The sequence below is a fragment of the Saccopteryx bilineata genome, chromosome 6 (genome assembly GCF_036850765.1).
Source record: "Saccopteryx bilineata isolate mSacBil1 chromosome 6, mSacBil1_pri_phased_curated, whole genome shotgun sequence".
NCBI lineage: Eukaryota > Metazoa > Chordata > Mammalia > Chiroptera > Emballonuridae > Saccopteryx > Saccopteryx bilineata.
The window spans coordinates 184,081,763-184,101,283 of NC_089495.1; the positions used below are offsets into that span (position 1 = coordinate 184,081,763).

The 19,521-nt window shown below is 52.7% G+C and overlaps 1 protein-coding gene across 4 annotated transcripts; it reads right to left on the reverse strand.

Moving 5' to 3' along the window:
- Window positions 1-4,263: 4,263 nt before the first annotated feature.
- On the reverse strand, window positions 4,264-19,521 carry MAVS (mitochondrial antiviral signaling protein). Of its 4 annotated transcripts, none has more exons than XM_066234290.1 (8): window positions 18,809-18,864; window positions 18,025-18,102; window positions 14,059-14,238; window positions 11,928-12,073; window positions 10,562-10,734; window positions 9,672-9,828; window positions 7,069-7,559; window positions 4,264-6,192 (listed from the first exon to the last, which is right to left on the reverse strand). In XM_066234290.1, the coding sequence occupies exons 3-8, from the start codon at window positions 14,148-14,150 to the stop codon at window positions 5,761-5,763; spliced, it is 1,491 nt and encodes a 496-aa protein (XP_066090387.1). In that variant the 5' UTR covers window positions 14,151-14,238; window positions 18,025-18,102; window positions 18,809-18,864; the 3' UTR covers window positions 4,264-5,760. The 4 variants fall into 4 exon arrangements, with proteins under 4 accessions (XP_066090387.1, XP_066090384.1, XP_066090386.1 ...); XM_066234287.1 differs by having other exon boundaries at window positions 4,266-6,192; window positions 11,928-12,102; XM_066234289.1 differs by lacking the exon at window positions 18,025-18,102 and having other exon boundaries at window positions 4,266-6,192; window positions 7,069-7,553; window positions 11,928-12,102; window positions 18,809-19,521.

Sequence of the window (19,521 nt, forward strand, 5' to 3'; positions counted from 1 at the left end):
TCATTGTGAGGATTAAAGGCGTTAATATATGTAAAGTGCTTAGCCTAATGACTAGCACACAGCAAAGTGTAGGGTAATTGGTAGACCTTTTTATTACTGTTGTTAACAGTAGCAGCAGCAGGAATGAGTAATGCTGGGTGACCATGCCCAGCACCAAGTGTGAACTTCGTGGCCCTGAGCAGAAAGTTGAGCACAGGAGGCACTTGTGATTTTGATCTACGGAGTTACCACTTCCAGTACAAGTTAAACCAGGAATCCTGGACACTGCTTTCCTGAGAAGGTTGAGAGGGTCGTTCTAGGCCGTCAGCTTTGTGACTGTGTTCGTGGAAAGCAAGAACCTCAAGGCCTGAGACTTCATTCCGAGGAGACTCCTATGAGAGCAGGAATTGTGCTGTGGAGTTTGGATCTGGCTCAGCATGGGAATTTCTGCTGCTGAAATCCTCTGTCAGGGCCTAGCGGAAGCCCCTGGTGCAATGGGCTTATTGCCACTGGACAACCCATCAGTTGTCACTTCCAAGGTGCTTGTCAATGGAGGAATACCCATTGGCCCTCTCCTAAGACAAAGACTCAGAGCTGTGCACACTCTGAAGTGGTTCAAGTGGGATGTCACCCACAGAGACCAAGAAACCAAAAGGGAAATGTCTAATGCTGCTTTGGGAGAAAAAAGAAGTTCTTTGCCACAAAATGCTCCCAACCCAGGTCTGCCATTTGGCTTTCTGAGCCCCTCACTCTCTGACTTACAAAAGGAACCCGTAGAGAAAAAGAGGAATCGGGCAGCAATGAACAAGACTGCCCATGAGTCCATCATTATTGAAGCTGCTGATGGGCACAGAGGGTACTTATTTTATATATATATATTCTTCTTTTTTTTTTTTTTTGTATTTTTCTGAAGCTGGAAACGGGGAGAGACAGTCAGACAGACTCCCACATGCGCCCGACCGGGATCCACCCAGCACGCCCACCAGGGGGCGATGCTCTGCCCCTCCGGAGCATCGCTCTGTTGCGACCAGAGCCACTCCAGCGCCTGGGGCAGAGGCCAAGGAGCCATTCCCAGCGCCTGGGCCATCTTTGTTCCAATGGAGCCTCGCTGAGGGAGGGGAAGAGAGAGACAGAGAGGAAGGAGAGGGGGAGGGGTGGAGGAGCAGATGGGCGCTTCTCCTGTGTGCCCTGGCCAGGAATCGAACCCGGGACTTCTGCACACCAGGCCGACGCTCTACCACTGAGCCAACCGGCCAGGGCCCTATATATATATTTCTTGAATAGTTTTTAAATTTATTGATTTTGGAGAGAGAGAGAGAGGAAGGGAGAGTGAGGAGGAGAGAGAAAGAGAGAAGCATTCATTTGTTGTTTCACTTATTTATGCATCCATTGGTTGCTTCCTGTATGTGCCCTGACCAGGGTTTGAACCCGCAACCTTGGCAGGCTCAACTTCCTACACACCAGCACTGAGCTAACCAGCCAGAGCCTCTCTCATACATATTCCTTTTTTTCTACTTTGTGTGTTTGAAAGTTTTCCATAACAAAAAATGTTTCTTAAAAGAAGCTATGAATAATCCAAGGCCTGGCAGGGTAAAAAGCAACTTCCTGGTCTTTGACTAAAAGTTCTGTAAATGCAATTAACCCTGAGCATATCCAGAGGGAAATACAGTGAGGGTGTGGTGTCGGTGTGAGTTCAGTAAGTTACCAAGCAGGATCCGCAGGTGTTTTCCAAGGAGAGGGAAGCAGTGACAGCTCTTGAGCTTTGAGAGAAATGTTGCTTCAGAAGAATGTGGAGGCCCTGGCCGGTTGGCTCAGCAGTAGAGCGTCGGCCTGGCGTGCGGGGGACCCGGGTTCGATTCCTGGCCAGGGCACATAGGAGAAGCGCCCATTTGCTTCTCCACCCCCCCCCCTCCTTCCTCTCTGTCTCTCTCTTCCCCTCCCGCAGCCAAGGCTCCATTGGAGCAAAGATGGCCCGGGCGCTGGGGATGGCTCCTTGGCCTCTGCCCCGGGCGCTAGAGTGGCTCTGGTCTCGGCAGAGCGACACCCCGGAGGGGCAGAGCATCGCCCCCTGGTGGGCATGCCGGGTGGATCCCGGTCGGGCGCATGCGGGAGTCTGTCTGACTGTCTCTCCCCGTTTCCAGCTTCAGAAAAAAAGAATGTGGAGCCTGACCTATGGTGGCGCAGTGGATGGAGCGTCGACCTGGAAACGCTGAGGTTGCCGGTTCAAAGCCCTGGGCTTGCCTGGTCAAGGCATGTATGGGAGTTGATGCTTCCTGCTCCTCCCCTTTTTCTCTCTCTCTCTCTTCCCTCTCTATAATGAATAAATAAAATCTTAAAAAAAAAAAAAAAGAATGTGGAGTGCATGACCAGGTGGTGGCACAGTGGATAGAGCATTGGACTGAGATGCGGAGGACCCAGGTTCAAGACCCCGAGGTCGCCAGATTGAGCACGGGCTCGTCTGGTTTGAGCAAAAAGCTCACCAGTTTGAACCCAAGGTTGCTGGCTCCAGCAAGGGGTTACTCGGTCTGCTGAAGGCCCGCGGTCAAGGCACATATGAGAAAGCAATCAATGAACAACTAAGGTGTTGCAACGCGCAATGAAAAACTAATGATTGATGCTTCTCATCTCTCTCCGTTCCTGTCTGTCTGTCCCTGTCTATCCCTTTCTCTCTCTCTGAAAAATAAAAAAATAAAATAAAATAAAATAATTAAAAAAAAAAAGAATGTGGAGAGTTTATATGCAGGTACCTTGGCTGCTGGTGAGTCCACCCCAAGCATGTAGGTTGGCACTGGGTCTCTGGCCCTAGCCCAGCCTTTAGCCCGAGGTGAAGTGTGCCTTCCCAGGGGTGGAGGCCCTCCCTCCCTTCCCTTGGTTCTGGCCTCCACTATCCCGGACATGGCTGAGGATAGCCTGTCTGGTCTCCCTCCTACACGCAATGCCCTGCAGCTGAAAGCCACACTCCAAACTCGGGAGCTCTGACACATCAACTACCCGAAGCCCTCTCCTGGCCACAGGCCTCGAAACACTGGCCGATTCCCAGCCCTGCTTGAAGTTGACATTTTAGAGGCCTTCAGGTTTACAACAGCCAAACCAGGGATGCTGTTCAGTGCAGGCCAAAGTAAGGCTTCTGGGCAACATCGTTTGAGAAGTGCCTGAATGCTTCCAACACACCTTGCCCAACGGTATTTCCCACATTTTAGGGAAAACACCCTTCACCTTGGGTCAAAGGCTGGGCTCCCACAGTCCACAGTCCCAGTGCCATCCAACACATTGGACACTGTGCTTGAAAGTCCACCATTTAGTATTCTTCGGGGCTACACATCATTTTCTTGAGATACTTTTTTCCAAAGATACCCTGGGAAGGGAACACATGTGCATGAATTGTTCACTGACCTGGGTACCTGGGAGGGAGGGGAAAGCACAGAGGATTGGTTAAGAGTAAGGGTGGCCCTGGCCAGTTTGCTCGGTTGGTTAGAGCGTCATCCCAAAATACCAAGGCTGTGGGTTCAAACCCCAGTCAGGGCACATATAGGGAAGTGACCAAAGAATGCACAACTATGTGGAACAACAAATGAATGTTTCTCTCTCTCTCACTTCATCTCCCTGTCTTTCTAAAATCAATCAAAAAAAAAAAGTAAGGGTAATGGGGAGTTATACAGATAGCTGGGTAGGGACCTCTCCTGGTTTTGGTGTAGGTTGTTGGGTTCTCAGTGAGGGCTGAAGAGAAGTTCAGGGGTAGAAGTAGAGCTCATTAAAGGTAGAGGTTGCCGAAGTCCCCCAGGGCAATGTGAAGAAAGACTGCAGCAGCCAAAGCAGGGTGCAGAACCCGACAGGCTAACAGCTTGGGGGTGGACCACAGTGACACCCCACCCTGCTGGCTCCCTAGGGCTCTCGCCCCTGACCCTTGCAAAGCCCAGAAATGGAATCAGCCCCCGAGGCTCCTTGCCTGCTCCTTGTCCTGCGATGGCGCCTGAAAACGATGCACAGGCTATACGCCCAGTCCCTCTGGCTGCTGGGGGGCTCCCAGCCCACATCCTGCAGAGCTGCTCCATGGACGCGCTCTCCTCCCCACTCCCTCACAATCCCCCATGCACAGGACAACGTAAGGGGCAAATATAAAGGAGGGGGAGGCAGCAGGGTCTGAGGCTGCCTCCAAAGGTGTAGCCAAGGGTTCCAGCCCCTCCAGTTTGAACGTGTTTCCCACCCTTCCTAAATGCCAGGAACCGTTCTAAAATCTACATAAATTAATTTAATCCTCACAAGAACACTAGGAGAAATATATATATACTTATTTATTTACTTTTTTTTTTTTTTTACTATTCATCCCCCTTTCACACTAAGAAAATGGAGGCACAAAGGCTAACAACACCTTGCCCGAGAGCAGAGCAAGCGGGAGGCAGAACGGGATTCAGGCCCAGGCTACTCTATACAGGGGGTCCTCAGGTTACGAGGGTCTCGACATACAACGTTTCGAGTTTACGACACTCCCATAAAAGCTTTAAAAAGCTGAGACGTGAATGTTTTGGCTTACGCCATTAGCGTCTTACTTACAGACTACGTGAGCGAACTAGTTTGGTTGTGTGCAGTGTAAGAACACGCAGTTAACGCGGCGCATGAGTGAGGGAGTTGGCCGCTTCCAGTGTGCAAGCCAACCACAGAAATAAAGGGAAGGAACTTTTTTTTACATTCATTTTATGTCATTTTTTTTTATATTACTACAGTATACAGTACAGTATATTTATGTCCTTTCCCTTTTTCTGTGGTTTAGTTGTGTTTTATGTTCTAGATTATGATTTTACAGCTGTGTTAGGATAGGCTAGGGTGTATTTCAACTTACACCAAAATTCAGGTTATGTCACTGTCGTAGGAACAAAACTGTGTTGTAAGCCAAGGACTACCTGTACGGCAGAGATGCAGCCTCACCCATGGGGCACTCTGCCTCTCCTGCCCTCATCCCTACCAGACTGGGCAGGGGAGAGATGGGAGGAGCATTTAGTGACCAGCTGCTCTAGGCCAGGCACTTGACGAACACTTGTACACTTCCATCATATTAGAACACAATGAAGGACGAGCCATGATACTCACAGTGCATGTGGGGAAGCAAGACCAGAGAAGTCTGATCATCTTCCCAGGCCACACAGCCCAGGAAGGGATGAAGCTGAAATCCAAACCTCGGCCTGAGTTGAAGGGCCCCTCCCCAATCTACACGGGAACGGGGACCAGGAGGGAGAGAAGGGCCTGAGGAGACTGGAAAGGGGCTTCAGAGGTGTTCTCAGGCCTAGCAGCTGTCTCAGGCTTCCCCGGGGTCCACAAGAACCTCCAGACCTCCTCCCCACCCTTGCCTGGCATGGGTGGAGGACCCCAGGGGCAGGAGACCAGAGCAGGATAAGGGTAGGGGACTGTTGCCAATGCCCTACACTCTTAGCAGCACCTGCTGACCCATGGGCTTGGGCAAACAGAGATAAGGCCTGGACAGAAACACCTCCTCCAGAGGACAAGGGTGAGAACCCAGATTGCCTAATGGCAGGTCTGGAGGGCACAGGACCGCCCAGAGCCCAGAAAGCCCAGATGGTAGAAAACAGCAGCTGGGGTGGAAATGCTGTCTCCCAGGACTCAGTCAGCGATGGCTCTGCTTCCATCAGGGCTGTGGCCCTGAGTCCCCTCTGACCCAGCCCCTGCCAGCCACAAGAAAGGAACGAGGTGGGTGAGATCGGCCCAATGACTCAGACTGATGTACAGAGGAGATGGGAACAGACATACGGCAGGGAGGGCAGGGAGGCTTCACTGGAGCAGGCGCCGCCGGTACAGGGCAGCCAGGAGTGTGGCCACGAGCACCCCAGCAGCAGCCGCCCCGAGCCATGGAACCCACGAGGCCGTCCAAGCACACGGCACCTCCTCCTCCTGGAGCTGGGGGTCAGTGTGCAGCCCTGGGTTGCCCGACAGGAGGTCAGTGCTAGGACCCTCAGCCACGTGGATGTTAAGGGTGTCCACTGACATATACTCATTCTCCTCTGGGGTGTTATCAGGTCCTGCAGCAAAGGAGATGCTATTGCTGATGTCAAGGTCCTCGGAGCGGACGGAGAGCGACGAGCCGATCATCCCGGAAGACAGCCTGCCTGGCTTGCTCAGCTCCAGCCCTGAGCTGTCAGAGCTGCTGTCTGTACAGGTGCCTCCAGCAGCGGCACCCGTGGGCACTGGGGACACGGGTGTCTCCTGGCGAAAAGAAACAAAAAAGGAGAGGATGGAAGGGACTGGGCATGGCGGGGTGGACAGCCCCCTTCCTAGGCCAGAGCAAGGACAAGCACCCCCACCCACAAGTCCCAGCCCACAGTGCCCAGGAGGCTTCCTGATAGTGCAGGAAGGCAGCAGGGGAGGAGACCAGGCCCTGCAGCAGCATCACTGGTGACCTCCCCCAGAGCAGCCCTGTCCCTACTCACAGGCTTGTGTGTCAATTCAGCCTCCCCCCTGGGAGCCCTGGGTGGTGTGGCGCCATCCTGCACCAACATTCAGCCTAGGTCTAAGGGTCATGGAGTGGCTGGCCACAGGGTCAGAGCCCTGGCCATGCCCCCAAGAAGCCCCATGGGCTTGGTTCCTCTGGGCAGACAGCAGCAGTAGGGTCATACGTGCAGGCTCAGAGGGGCAGCTGTGTGGGGCTGCTGGGTCAGGGCAGCCGCCCAGGCTGGACGCGCTGGGACCACTGTCTGTAAAACCCTGGTCAGAGGGGCAGAGCAAAGCATCAAGGCAGGTAGCCGTCCTGCTGTATCCCTCACTGCTTCCTCTTCTGCAAAATGGCATCACCACGCTTACCAGGGAGCTGTGAGATCTAAATGGATGAATGCACATGACCAGTGTGGGTGGCCTACCGTGCCTGACCCCCCTGAGACATCCACACTTAAGAGCTCTAATGATTATTATTATTCTAAAGGACATGGTGTGGGGTCTGAGTGAGACTACTTGTCAGCTGTCCCTATACCCTTGAAAAGAGTCTCTGGGCCAGCCCAGGCTGGAGACAGAACACAGGCTGGGAAGGGTCCAAAGACAGGGCTAGGGAAGGGGCCCAGATCACTGTTAGGAGGGGTGAGGACTCACCTCCACAGGTCTCTTGCTGATCTTGCTGGAGGCTGCTGTGTTGGCAGGCACCTTGCTGGGCACTGAGCTTGTGGGCATCCTGTGCTCAGGCTCCATGCCAGTAGGTACCTTGGGTGGCACTGTGCCAACACGTGTTGAGTTGATAGGCAATTTAGATGGTACTAGACTGGGGGATACATTAGTGGGCATTATACCAGGGGACTTTGAGCTGGTAGACAACTTAGAAGGCACTGTGCTGGTAACTGCTGAGCGGACAGGCACCTTGGAGGGTGCTATGCTGGTGGGCATAGTGTTGGTGGGCACCTCTACCCCACTGGAGCAGAGGGTAGCTTCAGCCTGGTCACCGGCACCCCCTGCAGAGGAGGAAGTGGTGCCCGTAGATGGAGCTGGCACTGAGGGTCCAGGTGAGCGGCTTGCCCTGGCGGTGGGACGAGCCAGGGGCTGGAAGGAGACGGTTGGAGACATAGGCCCACAGGGTGATGTGCCTGCAGCTGGCAAAACAAAAGAGGAAAACGTGCCCACAGGGGAGCTGGGGTCAGAGGGCTGCAGAAGGACCCCTCTGGCCCAGCTTACGCCATCTCTACAGCTTCACGGTCTCTCAGCCTCCTCCATGGAGGAGTCTCCATAGTCCCTTTGGTCGCTGCTCCCGGGCTTGAAGGCCCGAGAACTGCAGGCCCGTTTTTGGTCCTTTGTATCCTCAGTCCTTGCTTGACCTATGGCACCAAGTCTATTCTCTCACAAGAGTGAAATGGCCCATCTCTCCAACAGCTTCTATGAGTTTGAATATCATTAATTATCACTCTGCTTTTTCTTCTCCTGCCTGGGACACCCCCACTTTCCCCCTGGGTCTGCCTGTTCCATCGCCTCCCCAGCCCGGTGGGATCTTGGATGCCCCTCTCACTGCCATCATTCCTCTGCGCCCGCCCCGGCAGGAGCGATCCTAGGCCAGGGCATGGGCAGCAGGGCGGCTCGGGCAGAAGCACTCACACTGGTCACGTGGTCCCAGAGACCCAGCTGACCCCCAGAGTGTACATATCTCCTAGGAGGCCTACGGACTCGAGGTGGCGGTGTGCAGGCCAGAGCCGCCCCCACGAGGAGGGCCTGCCCTGGGGAAGCACGAGGGAGCAGGTGGTGAAGGTATAAGGCAGTTATATCAGGACGGCCCACAGAACTCTGAGAATGCGCACGCCAGGCCCTACAGCTGACAAAGGCCAGGAGTGATTCTGATGTCTCTCCCAAAGGTAACACCACAGAATCTCGAGGGACCTGTCCACAGCGACCGACACTGAGATGCCCTTCGCCTCTCGGGTCCACAGCAGCGCTTCCCATGAAGGTATTCCGTAGCACGCAGGCTGAAAACGGATGCTTGGGGCAGAGTTCTGAAGTGACAGAGTATAGGGCTCTAAGGTGGCTTCTCTGAGCCTATAATTGCTTGTGTGCCTTGTGTCTGTCCCAGAGGCACCGAGAGCTGGCCAGGCAGGCACCAGGGTCATGTGGAACACAGTTTGGGAAGTAGTGGTACAGAGAGATGCCAGCCTGGGGGTCAGAGTGGACAGCTCTGTATTCCAGAGGGGGAGCACTGAGGTCTGTGTGGGACTCGGGCCCTTGGCTGATGGAGACCATACTACCTCTGGGGGCTGAGAAAGTATGTGATTGGCTGGGAGCGAGAAACCATTTTAGGGCAGGGCAGTGCCTAAGGGTTCCCCCGCCACCAGCAGGGACTCTCCCTTCTGCACTATCCTCCAGGTGCTAGTGGACCCCTCTGGAGGCCCTTTGGCAGGGTGCAGAAGTGGCTCTAATTCTCTTCTCCTACCTGTAACCACGCCCTCTGCCATGTGACTTTGTCAGTCCTCCTATCTAGGGATGCAGTGTTTCCCTACTCCTTGAGCCTGGGTTGGCCTTGTGACTTGCTTTGGCCCACAGAATGAGGCAGGAGGAACACTGTGCCAGTTTTTTTTTTTTTTTAATTTTATTTAATCATTTTAGAGAGGAGGGAGAGAGAGGAGAGAGAGACAGAGAGAGAGAAGGAGGGAGGAGCTGGAAGCATCAACTCCCATATGTGCCTTGACCAGGCAAGCCCAGGGTTTCGAACCAGCGACCTCAGCATTTCCAGGTCGACACTTTATCCACTGCGCCACCACAGGTCAGGCAACACTGTGCCAGTTTTGAGCTTCTGTCCCAGGAGCCCTCTCTCTCTCTCTCTCAGAACTCTGCTCAGCTGCCATGAAACGGATTTGTCTGCTGGAGGATGAGACTCATGGAAGAGAACCCAGGTGCCCCAGACAACAGCCACAAACAGAGCTTATGTATACCTGACTGTGTACACAAAAGGGAATTCGGCCAAGTTCTGAACAGCCCAAATTGCTGGCCCAGAGAATCGTGAACTAAATAAATAGTCATATTTTAAGCTATTAAATTTGGGGAACTGTTTGTTACACAGTAAATGCTAACTAATATACCCTGTAAAAATTAGGTTGTTCCCTAGAGTAAACTCCCTTTATTCCCACCCTTGCCTCTTGTCCAACAAAGCCAGAGCAGCAACTCTAACTCTCACCCCCACTTAGAGATCAGAAAGGCCCTGTAACTGTAGACTCTACACATACCTGCTGTGTGGGTACTGCCCAGTTCTGTGTCCTGCTTCTGAAGTCCACTTGAAGTCAGAGGGCTAAGGGCCGCCGTGTCAGAGGAGGGCTCCACGGGGCCACCAGGCCTCCTCGGGTCAGCTCCAGAGCTGGATGTCTGTGGGGCCTTCTTTGAATTCTGCAAGAAGAAAAATGTGAAAAAGGCAGTTGCTTTTCCCAAGAGCTGGCAAAGGATAGCTTATACTCATGGGGCAGCTCCTACAGAGCTCAGCCCACACCATGGAGCACAGGAAACAGGAAGCCGCTGCTTTAGCTTCGGTTATTGCCAGACCCTCTGTCTACAGGTGACCTTGAACCCACCTCATAGAAAACACACACACCATACTCTGGGGAATACCTATCTAGGGCCCTGTAGAAAGGTCCCTTTCTGTAAAGCCATTGTACAGACCTCTTTCTTGGGCTGCAAGTCCATGGTTTGGTGTCTCCAGGGCACCCACTGCCCATTTATTATATCTCAACAGAATCAGTCATCCTTCCCCCAAACTTCATGGCCTTGGTAATAATTACAGCTACACCATCCACCCACTGCCCCATTGCTTCCTTCTCCCTCGCTCTCCATCATCTGGTCAGCCCCTGGTCCCTCAACATCTCACATGCACCATTGCAAAGACCTCAAGCTGTAACCTCACAGCTGACTGTTGAGAGGATTAGGGCAGCCACAGAGTGAAGCCCTGGTCAGCAGTCTGGGAGCTGGTCTGGGGAAGATCCCTGCTAGGGGAGCCCTGGGGTTCTGAGCAGAGATTAGGCATGATTTGTGGGGTGCAGGAGAGGGCTTCTGGAGGGCTGAGTGAGCAGAAGTAGGCAAATGATAACACAAAAGAAGGGGGCAAAGGTAGATTATGAGGACCCACCTCTCCCGGGGATGGTGGCAAGTGGGTATCCTGGACAGGCATGGAGTAACTTGGCTCCTCGTCTCTGTAGCTGTTGTGGGGGGCAGTGGGGGCCACAGCAGGCGTGGAGGGCCTGGGAGCTTCAGCAGGAACTGGTGACAGCTCTGGTGGGGCTGGGGTCCGGTTTTGGTTCGCTGGAGGACAGAGATATAATGAGGTCAAGGAGGAATCGGGGTGTTCACAGTAACGGGAGAGGCCTGGGTGCTCTGGGACACCCCAGGCCACGGCTGTTGGAACTCCCACAGCTCCCACAGCTGTCCTGACATGGGATGCACTCAGAGGAGACAAGCTTCAATGAGTGGGAGGTGGAAGTGGGTGGGAGGCAGGGGCTGGGGGAACAAGGAGAGGGAGGTGGAGTGAGATGAAAGGGAGAGAATGGCTGGCCGCACTGGCCTCTCACCACCCAGACTGGGCCAGCAGTCACTGCTTCTCTGTTCCCAGGTGCTCTGGGACCCTGTGGCTTTCTCCTCCTTGTGGCTGGTTGTCACCACCAACTGACCCTGACCTGATGCTGCCTCCTCTTCGGCCACTCCCCTTTGCCCTCAAGACCTACCCCTGTCCCCACCCCAACTGTCTGTATTCAGGGAATCACTGTTAATTCCACAAATGACGTACTTGGAAGGGAGGAAGAGAGGGAAGGATTGGAGGTAGAGAAAAACGAGAGAAGACAAATAAGGGTGCAGTTTTACAAGGCTATAAATCTAGGCAGGGCTTAAAAGCCCCAAGGGGCATCTGGCCTGGCAGGGAGGATGGGGGGGGGTAGAGGGGTAAAGAAGGAGCTAGAAGGCACTAAGGGAAACCAGGGGAGGGGAAAGGATAGCAGAAACCCATGAGGGAGGAAAAGGAGACGGTACAGGGAGGGAAAGGAGACAGGAGTGGAGAGAAGATGAACTGAGGGAGAAGAGACAGGAGGAAGTGAGAACAGGGGCATGAACTGAGGGAGAAGAGACAGGAAGAAGTGAGAACAGGGGCAGGAGGCAAGTATCACAGCTCCATTTGCTGAGCACAGGGGGAGCTCAGCCCCACCTAAGCACTCAGCATGCTGACATCCCATGGTTCCCACTGCAGCCCATGAGGTAGATGTTGCCATTAGCCCTGTTTTACAGAGGAGAAGACAGAGGCTCAGGGACATTAAGGGACTTGGCCTAAAGGGCACAGCTAATAAGTAGTTAAGCTGGGACCTAACCCCAGCTTTGTCTACGGCCCAGAAGTAATGGGATGGAGGGTGTCAGAGGAAGGGTAGAGTACAGAGGTGAGAGGAAAGGGGGAGTGGAGTCCAGGGGAACAGACAGGGGTTCCAAGGAGAGGCCCAGGGCAGGCAGCTTACAGGACAGGTTGCTGTGATAGACGTGGGCCACTTCATCAGCCAGACCAGCCAGCTCACAGGACCTCAGTGCCCAGATGAGGGACTCCACCCAGCCACTCCGCCGCCGAAGGCTGTTGAAGAGTTCCCAAATGGTGTTCCGGTTCCCTCTGTGATCATAGAGGGCCCGCAGTTGGTCCTGGAAGACACAGCCCATAGGCCTGCTCAAGCCAGGTGGCCTTGGCCCTTTCCTCACTCTAGAGGGCACAGCTGCAGAGAGGGGCACCCAGCAACCACAAGAGGGAGGCAGCTATCTGAAACTGGGTCAGAGCCAGGACAAGGCTAGGGTTTGAGTTCAAGTTTAAAGGTGGCTACCATGCCCTGGCTGGGTGGTTCAGTGGATAAAGTGTCACCCAGTGCACTGAGATTGCTGGTTGCACCCCCAGTCAGGGCAAGTACGAAAAGCAGTCAATGAGTGCACAACTAAATGAAACAACAAGTTGATTCTTTTCTCTCCCTCCCTCTCCACCCCCCTCATGCCCCCGCCCTTGCTCTCTCAATGAATGGAATAAACAAAATATAAATAAAGGCAGCCACCAGGAAAGCTGCCAGAGGCCCCTACCATGTCCTGGGCTCTCTAGAGTTATCTTATTTAATGCAATTATTATTCCTACTCTGCAGATGAGGAAACTAAGACTTCGCAGAAGTAAGGTAGAAAGATCCTACATCAGTGGGGCGGGAATCTGAACCCTATTAGTCTGATGCCAAAGCCTGGGGTTTATTTATATAGCCCCAAGGCCAAAGGGTTTAAATTAGCAGAGGAAGAAAAGAAGTGTAGGAAACAGCAGCTGAAGAGGAGCATACAGGGAAAGAGAGGAGGTCAACAATGAGAACCAGGGAAGAAAACGGACGGGAGATTCTGGGATGATGAAGCAGCTGCAGTCTTTAAATCCACCTGAATTCTCACATACAAATAAGCAACCAGAGAGCAGAAACAAAACTCATGGAAAATATTTACTGAAGAACAGGTGACAAGGTATCCCCACAAACCGCAAAATACAAGAGGCCAAACCCCATCAGTCACAGACTGGTGCTGCCAGCATCAGTGGGCAGGAAGCAGAGAATAGGGGAGTTCAATCTAAGAACAGCAATAACTGGGAAGGCTCTGGCCCACTTCATAACGGGTTCGGTTCTGAGGCAGCTGGGCTGGTCTGACACTCATGAACTCTCAAAACTGAGCCCTGGGCTCCGTAACAGGACGGGGTCCCGCAACAAGGAGAATGGAATCAAAACAGCCAGAACAAGGACAAGAGATGAAGAAAAAGACGATTCCGATAAAAGTGGATGCAGGGCCCTGGAGCCTGGAATTTCAGGCAGCCAGCGCCATACTGGTAAGCACTACAGTGGCCCCTCGTCTATCGCGGGGGCTAGGTTCCAGAACACCCCCCAGGAGGCAAAAATCCATGAAGTAGCAACCTTATATTTATTTTATTATTTATATATAGTTTAAGGCTTTATAAACCCTCCCCATGCTCTTATAAACCTTTTCAATTTTTTAGGCTAGAAAATGCTTATTTTACCACAAAAATAATTAAAATAATAAATATATAAAAATACCTATATACCACAAAATCCCACGCTATAGGTAAAAACACTTATATAGCGGAAAACCCGAGATACAAAATTAAATATACTGTATACAATTTAAAAATCCGCGAAACAGCGAGACCACGAGAATGAACCGTGATATGGCGAGGGACGAGTGTATACCACAATGGCATCAGAGGGAGCTCAGCAAAGTTGGAAAGGCCACCCTGAACCACATTCTCTCTGAAAGTTAGAAAAGGGACAAGGAGCCTGACCTGTGGTGGCACAGTGGATAAAGCGTCGACCTGGAAATGCTGAGGTCGCCGGTTTGAAACCCTGGGCTTGCCTGGTCAAGGCACATATGGGAGTTGATGCTTCCAGCTCCTCCCCCCTGTCTCTCTCTCCCTCTCTCTTTCCTCTCTAAAATGAATAAATAAAAAAATAAAAAAAAAAAAAAAAAAAAGAAAAGGGACAAGGACAGGGAAGGAAGGAGTTGACTGTGGCTTGAGTGAAACTCTGCATTGCACAGCCCTGCCCCCGTCTGGCTGGTGCTCACGCCGTGGCTCACCTGGTCACTTGTTGTGAGACAAGACAAGTAAGGCAGGATCTCCAGAACATGAATGTGGTAAAACTTGCGGAAATGGTGGCGGATGAACTCATAAGTCTTGTCCTCGGCAAACGTCATCACTGTCTAGGTTCTGAAGTGACAGAGGGCTCTGGTCTGTCCAAGGACTGAGAGGGGAACAGACTGGAAGAAAAGAGAGCACACATGACAACAGGATTGGAGGTGAGGTCGGACAAAAGGCAATTCTTTCTTTCTCAACTCTGGAATTTTGGCTTTTCTCTTTAAGCATCCTATTTTATTGTGGCCGGAGTCCCACAGACCTTCAAGCAATTTGCTTAAAGACAAATTGATGACAAAAAATAAAAATAAAAACAAATCCAATCAGATTCTGAAGATCTAGGGTCCATTTCTGCCCTGCAAGCTGGTCAGTGTTGAGGAAGGTCCCCGCCATCCTCCCCAGGTCTGTGTTAGTAAGAGGGCTCCACCTGGAAGTGCTGCTTCTCTGAGGTACACTGGGGGTGGGGGGGAGCAGCAGCCCAACATGATACTAGGATTCATCCTACTTGAAAGATAAATAAAATGAAGTATTAAGAAAGAAAGGGAGCTGGCCCTGGCCAGTTGGCTCAGTGGTAAAGCATCGGCCTGGCATGCAGAAGTCCCGGGTTCAATTCCTGGCCAGGGCACACAGGAGAAGTGCCCATCTGCTTCTCCACCCCTCCCCCTCTCCTTCCTCTCTGTCTCTCTCTTCCCCTCCCGCAGCCGAGGCTCCATTGGAGCAAAGATGGCCTGGGCGCTGGGGATGGTTCTGTGGCCTCTGCCTCAGGCGCTAGAATGGCTCTGGTTGCAGCAGAGCAACGCCTCAGATGGGCGGAGCATCACCCCCTGGTGGGCATGCCAGGTGGATCCCGGTCAGGCGCATGCAGGAGTCTATCTGACTGCCTCTCCGTTTCCAACTTCAGAAAAATACAAACAAAAAAAAAAGAATAAGAAAGGGAGCTATTAGTTAATGGAAGAGTAAAGAATTGAGGTCTTCAGGATCCAGGATCAGGTTCTTTCCAGAACATTACTGTGGGCCCACCATTTAAAGCTTGCTACATGCCTGGCCTGTGGTGGCACAGTGGATAGAGCGTTCACTTGGAATGCTCAGGTTGCCAGTTTGAAACCCTGGGCTTGTCTAGTCAAGGCACATAATAGAAGCAATCAATGAACAAATAAAGTGAAGCAACTATGAGTTGATACTTCTCATTCCTCCCCCACCCCCTGTAAGAGCAATAAATAAAATCTTTAAAATAAATAAATAAAGCTTGCTACATACATGTTCTTAGGAAGCTGAGCTCCTCTGCCCTGAACTCACTATTGACCTAGGGCAATTTACCAATCTTTTCCAGGCTTATCCTTACCCGTAAAATGGCTCAGAGAGCTTGTACTGACAATGCATTAGTTCTGCCCTATAAGCTTAAAATTCACAAGTGCCTCAAATACTAGCCATTATTGCCAGTTGCTTGTGTAGAACTTACCACAATTTGCAATTATAAATGCATTTGTTTGTTTGTTTCTTATTTGTCTCCCCCCTACGGAGAGCTGCAGGGAATAAGACAAGGTCTGTGCCATCATCCAACATTATATTCTACTTTGTGGGACAGAAAACAAATCAGCAAACGGATACATGGATAATAATAAAAGTTACATAGAAAATTAAGCAGGGTAATGAGACAGAGCCCATGCAGAAGGGCATGCGGCTTGAACTGGATAGTCAGAGAAGCCTTTCTGAATTGGCAACATTTGAGCTGAGCCGTTCTTAGCTGTGATAGCTGTGATATCGGGCAGAGGGCACAGCAAGGGAGAGCTGCTAAGGTGGGAACAAGCTAGGCATGTTTGAAGAATAGAAAGCAGGTCCAGCCTGATGTGGCAGTGGCGCAATGGATAGAGCGTCAGACTGTGATGCGGAAGACCCAGGTTCGAGACCCCGAGGTCGCCGGCTTGAGTGAGGACTCATCTGGTTTGAGCAAAAAGCTCACCAGCTTGAGCCCAAGGTCGCTGGCTTGAGCAAGGGGTTACTTGGTCTGCTGAAGGCCCGCGGTCAAGGCACGTATGAGAAGGCAATCAATGAACAATTAAGGTGTTGCAATGAGCAACAAAAAACTAATGATTGATGCTTCTCATCTCTCCGTTCCTGTCTGTCTCTGTCTATCCCTCTCTCTGACTCTCTCTCTGTCTCTGTAAAAAAAAAAAAAGAAAGAAAGGAAAGAAAGCAGGTCCAGGTGGTCCAGGTTAAGAACACTAGTGGGAGGGGCAGAGATCAAGGTCAAGGAGGTTGGGAGGGTCTGCCCATATATAGAGTTATAGGAAAAGATGTTGGGTTTTATTTGGAGTGAAACAAAGAACCATTGGAGGGATCTGAGCAGGGAAGAGAGAGGATTTGATTTCTGTTAAAGCTCTTCTGGCAGTTGTAAGGACATTAGACTGTGGAGGGGCCAGAATGGAGGCAAGGCGACAAGTCAGGAGACCACAGCAGGGGACAAACACATAGTAGGTATGGCTGGGAGGGTAACTACGGAGGTGGCTTGAGATGGTTGGATTACTGTGTTTGTGGATTCAGGAGGTGAGGGAGAGAGAAGAGTCAAGAACGACTCCTTGGCCTGACCTGCGGTGGCGCAATGGATAAAGCCTCGACCTGGAACGCTGAGGTTGCCGGTTCAAAACCCTGGGCTTGCCTGGTCAAGGCACATATGGGAGTTGATGCTTCCTGCTGCTCCTCCCTTTCTCTCTCTCTCTTTCTTGCTCTCTCTCTTCTCTAAATTGAATAAGTAAATAAATAATTAAAAAAAAAAAAAAAAAAAGAACGACTCCTTGGGCGCTGGTTGGATGGAGACTGCTGTTCAGCCAGCCAGGGTATTCAGGAGGAGGAGCATTGTCAGGAGACTCCAGAGCTCCATTTTGAACAAGTGAACCCTGAGATGCTATTGGATGTCCAAATGCGTTTTCAGGGAGGGTAGCGCCAGAGGAGAAGGCCAGGCTTGAGTAGAAACAGGGATAGCAGGGTGAATGAGACCTCTAGGAGACAGTGCTGAAGAGCAGAGAGCATCCAAAAACTGCGGAGACCACCCGTCCCTCACCACGTGGGAAACAGGGAAGCAGTCCAGGCTACCAGCCTCATGGCCTCACAACTCACACTGCATGACCTGTTTTGCCAACCATCAGGTGCTACATTCCTGGTGGGGCAAGTGCTAATGACAGAGGTCAAGAGAATCAGGGAGGTGGGGCAGGGTCCTCAGGAGGCTTCAGGAGGTAAGCAAAGAACAACTCAATGGTAGCTAATAGACATTTTTCTCCTCCCCCCCCCCCCCCACGACATCCAGGGAGGTATCAGGAGAGAGTGAGGTGAAACATTCTTCTGCATCCCAGCCTCAGCCGTTAAGACTCAGAGTTTGGGGGGCATGGTTTTATGATATATATGGTCCCACCAAAAAGAAAGGAAGCCCATATTTGTTCACATTTATTGAGGATCCGCTATAGGTAGGCACATCCTATATTTGTTTCATTTAATCCTTGCCACAATCCCACGAGGATAAATAAAGCCAAGTTGCACAGCTGACCAGTGGCTCTGACAGGACTTGAACCTAATATGTCAGTCACTGACTCACTGCAGCTCACCATACACCTGGCGGTGCATAGAGGCCCTGAAGCAAGTGAGAAGCATACAGAGCTCACCATACACCTGGCAGTGCACAGAGGCCCTGCAGCAAGTGAGAAGCATACAGAGCTCACCATACACCTGGCAGTGCATAGAGGCCCTGAAGCAAGTGAGAAGCATACAGACGCCTGCCTTTAAGCTCAGGGAGGCGCCAAGGTAACTGCCTGAGTTGGGGGTAGAGGTGGGAGTCGCTGGGTAAGGCTGTGCCTGGGAAGATGCAACATTTAGTCCCTTCTCTTGTGGACAATGGCAATCTTTCAGACAGGGCGGAGGACCTTCTAACTGTGCCCTCCACAGCAGCGCGGGTCTCAGGTCGCTGACCGTCCTTCCAGATGTTTTGGAGGCTCCAGCATCTACACGGAGAACATCGTGATTGGGTATTGTTTTGTTTTGTTTTCCCTAGGGTTTTTCTGGCACTTCTTTACTGTCTCAGAGAAAATAGACGGCCGAGTGTTCTGGATGCACCCAGAGGGGAGAGAGTTTCCAACCCTACTGCCTTAGGGCTCTGAGCGCGTTGGAGAAATATCCACCCGCGCGCCGGAGGAGTGAGGCCTCACAGCCTGGGCTCAGATCCTAGACTCCTGGGACAGACCCAGGGCCGCGGGGGGCCGGGAGGCAGCTCTTCGGAGCAGGTGTCACCACCGAAAACTGTCAAGCCGAGGGAAGGGCGGTAACCCTCTACTCCCAGGCGCGGCGGCGCCCGCCCTCGCCTGGTGCCCCGGAGTAGGCCTCGCCCAGGGTCACCCTGAGCCTGTCGGCCGCTGGAGGAGCTCGGCAGCCGGCGCCCAGCTCCTTCCGGCCCAACCGCCCCCGCAGTCCGAGCCGACGCCCGGCGCCATGCACCTCCCGAGCCCCCTGGAACTGGATGCGGCGCGTGGGGCCCGCACTGCCCTGAGCCCCGCGCGCCCTGTCCGCTCCCCCGCTCCCCGCCGGCCCCGGATCCCGCGTGCCCAGGCGGGCTCTGAGTCCCACTCGACTCTTGCTTCCGCGGGCCACCCACCGAAAGGCGTCCGTGCTCCCTAAGCCCAAAGGACGGAGCTCACTGGGCGGCGATCTTACCTTCGGTAGACAAGACCCGGCGACCTGCCGACAGCCACGGACTTGTACGGACCGCCACCTGCAGCCCGGAACCCTCCCCGCAGGGAGGGAGGAGCGGGGCCACTAGCTAGACGGCAGGGGCGGGACCTCGCGGCTCGCGTGGGCAGCTAGCCGGGCAACAGGGACGTTCCTAAATAGAAGTCAAATCACTAGTTACTTCTGGGGGGATGGATATATTTATTGTGTATCTTGGTGCGAGTGCTGAGTACATGGGCTTGTGTATGTGTAAAAACCTAGGTTTGGGGGCCTGGCTCCGCTGGACCCGCGCTCCAAAACGACCTAGGTTTTTGCTGGTGCGCAAAGGAATCGATTCTTTTCTTTTCTTGTTTGTAGAGCAACTTTCAGGGTCTGGCCAGAAATCAAGCGGACGGTTGATCTCTATGTGGCCAGCTCGGTTCCCATGCTTCATAAGGGACGCTACACGTCGTCCCTCCGAGTAGTTTAAGGGGTGAGGGGCGTTACGTCGTTCGCTCTTGGGCGCGCAGGGCCTGGCACACTGTGAGTGCTCAATAAACGTCGGGCCCTGGCCGGTTGGCTCAGTGGTAGAGCGTCGGCCTGGCGTGCAGAAGTCCTGGGTTCGATTCCCGGCCAGGGCACACAGGAGAAGCGCCCATCTGCTTCTCCACCCCTCCCCCTCTCCTTCCTCTCTGTCTCTCTCTTCTCCTCCCGCAGCC